General features: G+C 40.1%; 1 protein-coding gene across 1 annotated transcript in view; it reads left to right on the top strand.

Moving 5' to 3' along the window:
- HUWE1 (HECT, UBA and WWE domain containing E3 ubiquitin protein ligase 1) overlaps positions 1 to 7,269 on the top strand; it is a 145,004-nt gene that overhangs the window by 82,319 nt on the left and 55,416 nt on the right. Inside the window, exons 30-33 of the mRNA XM_007119919.4 lie at positions 2,692 to 2,883; positions 5,217 to 5,433; positions 5,813 to 5,935; positions 6,705 to 6,942. Coding sequence (XP_007119981.1) covers positions 2,692 to 2,883; positions 5,217 to 5,433; positions 5,813 to 5,935; positions 6,705 to 6,942 — 770 coding nt within the window. The remainder of the gene's footprint in view (positions 1 to 2,691; positions 2,884 to 5,216; positions 5,434 to 5,812; positions 5,936 to 6,704; positions 6,943 to 7,269) is intronic.

Below are 7,269 nucleotides of genomic sequence, written 5' to 3'. Positions count from 1 at the left end.
AATCACAGCAAGATCCTTTTTGACCCACTTCCTAGAGAAATGGAAATAAAAACAGAAATAAACAAATGGGACCTAATGAAACGTAAAAGCTTTTGCATAGCAAAGGAGAAGCATAAACAAGATGAAAAGACAACCCTCAGAATGGGAGAAAATATTTGCAAACGAAGCAGTTGACAAAGGATTAATCTCCAAAATATAGAAGCAGCTCATGCAGCTCAATATCCAGAAAACGAATAACCCAATCCAAAAATGGGCAGAAGACCTAAGTAGACATTTCTCCAAAGAAGACACACAGATTGCCAACAAACACATGAAAGAATGCTCATTAATCATTAGAGAAATGCAAATAAAAATTACAGTGAGGTATCACCTCACACCAGTCAGAATGGCCATCATCAAAAGATCTAGAAACAATAAATGCTGGAGAGGGTGTGGAGAAAAGGGAACCCTCTTGCACTGTTGGTGGGAATGTAAATTGATACAGCCACTATGGAGAACAGTATGGAGGTTCCTTAAAAAACTACAAATAGAACTACCATACGACCGAGCAATCCCACTACTGGGCATGTACCTTGAGAAAACCATAATTCAAAAAGAGAGTCATGTACCACAGTGTTCATTGCAGCTCTATTTACAATATCATGCAGAGTGAAGTAAGTCAGAAAGAGAAAAACAAATACTGTATGCTAACACATATATATAGGATCTAAAAATAAAAATGGTCCTGAAGAACCTAGGGGCAGGACAGGAATAAAGACACTGACGTAGAGAATGGGCTTGAGGACATGGGGAGGGGGAAGGGTAAGCTGGGATGAACTGAGAGAGCGGCATTGACATATATGCACTACCAAATAGCTAGCTAGTGGGAAGCAGCCGCATAGCACAGGGAGATCAGCTCGGGGCTTTGTGTCCACCTAGAGGGGTGGGATAGGGAAGGTGGGAGGGAGACACAAGAGGGAAGAGATATGGGGATATATGTATATGTATAGCTGATTTACTTTGTTATACGCAGAGTGAAGTAAGTCAGAAAGAGAAAAACAAATACTGTATGCTAACACATATATATAGGATCTAAAAATAAAAATGGTCCTGAAGAACCTAGGGGCAGGACAGGAATAAAGACACTGACGTAGAGAATGGGCTTGAGGACATGGGGAGGGGGAAGGGTAAGCTGGGATGAACTGAGAGAGCGGCATTGACATATATGCACTACCAAATAGCTAGCTAGTGGGAAGCAGCCGCATAGCACAGGGAGATCAGCTCGGGGCTTTGTGTCCACCTAGAGGGGTGGGATAGGGAAGGTGGGAGGGAGACACAAGAGGGAAGAGATATGGGGATATATATATATGTATAGCTGATTTACTTTGTTATACAGCAAAAACACAACATTGTAAAGCAATTATACTCCAATAAAGATATTTTTTTAAAAAAACCTATCAGATATACCGTATGCTAACACATATATATGGAGTCTAAGAAAAAAAAAAGGTCATGAGGAACCTAGGGGTAAGACGGGAATAAAGACACAGACCTACTAGAGTATGGACTTGAGGATATGGGGAGGGGGAAGGGTAAGCTGTGACAAAGTGAGAGAGTGGCATGGACATATATACACTACCAAACGTAAAATAGATAGCTAGTGGGAAGCAGCCGCATAGCACAGGGAGATCAGCTCCGTGGTTTGTGACCACCTAGAGGGGTGGGAGAGGGAGGATTCACTTTGTTATGAAGCAGAAACTAACACACCATTGTAAAGCAATTATACTCCAATAAAGATGTTTAAAAAAAGATATGCTTAAAAATTGTATTGATTGCTAAAGATAGAGAAAATGATAAGGAACTAATAAAGCAGGCATAAGTTTTGAAACAACAAATAAGGACTTATATGACAGCTAGTTATTGTATTGTGGAGGAGGGGGACAGAATTAATAAAATATACACGAAAATGGACGAAACCAAATGTTAGAATCTCAAATTTTGTCAAAGTCTTAAATATACCAACTTTAAGTCAAGGAAAGAATAAAATAATTTACTAAAAACCAAGTACAAAATTAGACTCGCAGTCAAAGAATTGCCTTGCATAACAATTTAGATATATTTTTCCCCAGCAGTTTCTTTCACACTTTTAACAAAGGTATCTTCATTTCCACGTAGTTTTTCCAGAATATTACAAAGAAAATTTGATGTGTTTTATAGTTTGCCTAATGCTGATTCTTAGATCAAGAGCACATGCCCCCCATCAGAAGACTCATGTCACATTCATATACAAAAATCTTAAATTCTAGGAAATATATTTCTCCAGTGGTGATAATCTGTGATGTCCAAATTGAGTTTATTAACGAACTCTAAAATTCTTGCGGGGTATGCACCTTGAGTGCATGGGGTCACCACACACTGCAGTTTATGTGAAGTTTCTGGGTCATGCAGTATGCCTACAGTCTTCCAAGGTAGCCCTTGAAAGTTAAGACTTTTAGCATGCTCTCATTGGAAGATGTCAGTGTTAGCTACTTAGAAGGACTCCAGGGAAAGAAGTACAGTTTTGTGTTTTTTTTTCTTTTCAGATTTAGGAAGTTGTGGACATTTAAAGAATAATAAGCACTATAGGAAGCTCTTTCTTGGGACTCTTCAGAACAAGGAACCAGGTGAGTGCTGGCTCAACATGGTCTTACTGCTCCCCTCTTATGTCTACAGATGGGGAACAGGATGGAACCGCTGGAAGTATGGATGCTTCTACCCAGGGCTTGTTGGAAGGCATTGGGCTTGATGGTGACACGCTGGCTCCTATGGAGACAGATGAACCTACTGCTTCAGACTCTAAGGGCAAATCTAAAATCACACCTGCCATGGCTGCCAGAATCAAGCAAATCAAGCCGTTATTGTCAGGTGAGTGATTCTCTTCCTTCTCCTTTTTAGAGCCTGGTATGACTGTATTGTTTCCTTTAAGGAAGTTTTAAACTTGGTGGCTCATTTTCAAGTGTCTGCCATGTGACAGGCTCTGTACTAACTGTTAGGGATACAGAGATGAGAGAATCGCTTTCTGAAAGCCAAGTCTACCCCTCCTTTTCTTTCTGCTCACTCTTCTACTACTGCAAATGACCTCTGCTCCTACCGTTTCCCTGAAATGTCTCACCAAGGTATCTGTAACCTCCTTGTTCCTAAGTCCATTGGATACTTTTCAGTCCACTTCTCATTTTTCTGCAGCATGATGGTTGACCTATCACCTCCTTCTCAAAATACTCTTTTCTTGGCTTTTGTGGTATTAATATTAAGCCCTCCTGCTTTCCTGTTACCTGTCTGACTACTGCACTCAGTCTCCTTTTCCTTTCTCTGTCCCTCAGATGTAGCTGGCAAGTGACATAGTTGATTTGTGTTTTAGTAGTTACTTTGCCAGCTCTGTGGAGACTACAGTAATATGATGCAAGGCCACATTAAAGATGTGCACTGGGGACTTCCCTGGCGGCCCAGTGGTTGAGACTCTACACTTCCACTGTGGGGGGTGCGGGTTCAATCCCTGGTCAGGGAACAAGGATTCCACGTGCTGTGCGGTGCAACCAAAACAGTGAATAAAGATGTGCACTGATCTGTCTTTGCCATCTTTTGCCCCTTAATGTAAAATCAGTGGGGAACCTATTTTCTATGTTCTGTACGTCTACCAATTTTGTACATTTGCCACTTTCTGACACCTTAATGTGAAGGAAAATGTAGACAACTTCTGGGAATTGGGGGCTCTGCCCAAAAGCAAGCAGAACATGGCCTTTGGTGTTTCCATTTGTTATTTTAAACCCCCTTGAATTTTATGTTCTAATTTGTTTAATTCTGCTCCTTTGTTTTAATTTGAAAGTCTACTGCCACTTTCCCCAAATTGAAGGAAAATTGACCATCCAAGAAGATGCTAATGTTTATCTCCCCTTTCTTTGTTAGACCTCTGTGACCTTGGCACATTCTGGGGTTTCTGTGTGGGCCCAACCCATGCTTTTGATGTCTGTTTCTCTGTGGTTACTGCCCTTTTGTTTTTCTCTTTTATCCTTGCTGACTACCTTTGAGCCACTTTGCTGTCTATTCACTTGAAAACGGTGGTGGAAAAGTACAAACTTAATGTGTACATGCATTAGGCTTTCAGAGTCTAGGCCCACCCAACCTCCAGCCAGGCAGTGTGAGTATCTGTAGCCTGATCCCTCATTAGGATTGGGAGATCCTAATTTGGATCGACTGGGAAAAAGAAAAGACCTGTTCCTTTCTTCTTATGCTGTGTATCTCAGAGCTTACTGAGTTTTTGGGGTACGATATGTGGCACCAACTCGAGTAGAGCTTATTTTTTTTTTTACAGTGGGTTCATATATACATGTGTATAATTGAGAGATATGCTTTGATTCAGACCTGGATCGTGATGAAATAATGTTTATTTCAGACATGCTGTGACAGCATTTTCATTTGTGATTTTAAGAGTAATAAACATTCACTATAGAAAAAGCACAGAGAAATGTTTTAAGAAAAGCAAGGAAATTACCCAAATATAATGGGTTTAGATATATTTTCTTTCCCTTTTTCTGTACATCTCCTTTTACATGTTTATATTTGGATTCTGCTTTTTTGGTTCAGCAATATATACCAAAAAAGTATCCTACAAAGATGAAAATTTGAAATACTTGTAATCTACCTAACACCTTACAAGATTTTTATAAGAAGGCCACTTTTTAAATTTTTATGCTTTTCCTAACAATCTTTTTTTTCCTTTGGGGACCATACATTTAATGTTGTGATGAGACGATACTAGTATATATGTGATGTTCTTTTCTGGTCTAAGTTGTTAGCATTTTTGCCATTTTTAAAGTTCTCTGTAGGCATTTTGAGTGACTCCATAATTCATTACATAGATATATCATTTACTTAAATAGTTCATATTGTGTATTGCTTTCTGCAAAGGTGGTTTCAGTTTATATCTCCTAACAGTGTGAGTGCTTATCTTGTTTGTCTTTCATATTTATTATATATTGAATGCCAACATACTTCTCTGTCTCCTGCCTTCAAAAGAGGCATTTATTCCCTGTGGAGCTTCCATTTCAGGTATCATATGTAGAGACAAGTCCAGGTGTTTCATAGAATGTTTGAGGGGGAGGGAGTAGTCAGTCATTAAAATGTATTAACAGTAATGTGTCTGTTATAATGAAACCATTCTGAAAATACTGTACAGCCTTATTCTGACTTTTGGGTTCCAGCTTCCTCTAGATTAGGCAGAGCACTGGCTGAGCTATTTGGACTCCTTGTTAAACTTTGTGTGGGGTCTCCTGTCCGCCAGAGAAGGAGCCATCATGCTGCCAGCACCACCACAGCACCAACACCCGCTGCTCGATCAACGGCCTCAGCTCTCACTAAGCTCCTCACAAAGGGCTTATCTTGGCAGCCTCCACCATATACGCCTACTCCACGCTTCAGGTGAGGTTCCGCTTGAGATGCAGAATCTAATTGGTTCCTTCTCCACTTGAATGCAGAGTGAGCCACTGAATTAGAGGACTTGGAGGTCCCTTGTTTTACTCTTAAATCTGTACCCCAAATACTGTTTAAGCTACTTGTTTTGGTTCTGCCTAGTCTAAAATATAGAGATTTTAAAAGCATTTGTAATCAAACTGCATTCCAATAACCTTGTATTTACTAGTAGGTGGGAACTGTCACCCTTTTTTGCCTTAGAAATTTTAATATCCAAACTAGTCACCCAGTGCAATGTTAAATTTTACTCTTGGCTTTTACTTGAATTTCCCATCACTTCTGTGTCTGCCTCAGAGAAGGTTAACTTTTTGCTTTTTCCCTCTTCCAGGCTGACATTCTTCATCTGTTCAGTTGGTTTTACATCCCCAATGCTGTTTGATGAGAGGAAGTATCCCTACCACCTCATGCTGCAGAAATTTCTCTGCTCTGGAGGCCACAATGCTCTTTTTGAGTAAGGATCATGTTGCTTTACAGAGAAGCATTGTTTGGAGTTTGGTCTTTTCTGTGTGCCTTAGCAGCCCACAACTTTCTAAGCCACCTATCCTGTGACAGTGGGATACATAGAGACAGCCATTGGGTACCCTTTCACGTTTCAGGAACTAACTGTATTTATCTCCATCTTCCTGGAGGGTGGGATTCAGCCTGTCCTAGGAATGTTTGTAAGGGTCTCTGTTTTTCTTCATTTGGCTTGTAATGTCTGGTACATATTTTTCTAATAGACTTGTCCTTTTCTGCTGTTTCTCTGAATATGATCATTTTTCTGCTTCTTTTGGTCAGAAGATTCTAAGCTAAGTTTCACTTTGGGGTTTTTGTTTGTTTTGGCTTTAAAAGTAAAGCTAGAAGTGGTAGTAATTTTGCCATATATGCATATAACAAATATGTCAATAATATATCAATAAAGCTAGAATAAAAACCCAAATAAAAGGTAAAGCTCTGTATTCAACATCTTGTAATTACCTATAATGAAAAAGAATTATATATATATATATATATATAAAAAACTGAATTGCTGTATACCAGAAACTAACCCAACATTGTAAACCAGCTATACTTCAAGTAAAAAAAAGGGGGGGAGGTAAAGCTAATAAATGTTGGACAGACTGGAAGCAATAGCTCCAAGAGGAGGGACTGGGAAGCTTTTGAATGTGTCCCTTTCTCTCCCCATCCCCAATCTAAAATACTAATATTCTATCTCTATACTTTCTCTTATTTGAATTTAGAACGTTCAATTGGGCTCTGTCCATGGGAGGCAAAGTTCCTGTTGCAGAGGGATTAGAACATTCAGACTTACCTGATGGCACAGGAGAATTCCTAGATGCCTGGCTAATGCTGGTGGAGAAGATGGTGAATCCCACCACGGTGCTTGAATCTCCACATTCACTGCCTGCCAAATTGCCTGGAGGTGTTCAGAACTTTCCACAATTCAGTGCCCTCCGCTTCCTTGTGGTAACTCAGAAAGTGAGTAGTCAGCATTCTAAAACCAAGAGCAATTTCTCATGCCAACTGGGTAGCTCCCACTCTGTTTTGTCCTCCTTAGTGAAACAACTCGATTGGTAGAGAACCACTAGATCCTACTCCCAGATAGGGCTGCCTTGCAGAATGGGATAGAGACCACTTGATAATTTTCTGTGGTGTAAACATTTGAACTGTAAACTTCAGATTGGTACTTCAAGGTTGGTTTAAATGCCCCTTCTCTGTACTTCCTTGGGCCCCCCCACCCCAACCTCAGTACTGCCTAGGATTTTGTTGTTGGCACTGATTGTGGAGGGACCGTCTCATAAGTCT

The sequence above is a fragment of the Physeter macrocephalus genome, chromosome 21, assembly GCF_002837175.3.
Source record: "Physeter macrocephalus isolate SW-GA chromosome 21, ASM283717v5, whole genome shotgun sequence".
Lineage (NCBI taxonomy): Eukaryota > Metazoa > Chordata > Mammalia > Artiodactyla > Physeteridae > Physeter > Physeter macrocephalus.
This window is presented reverse-complemented; position numbering and strand designations above follow the sequence as displayed.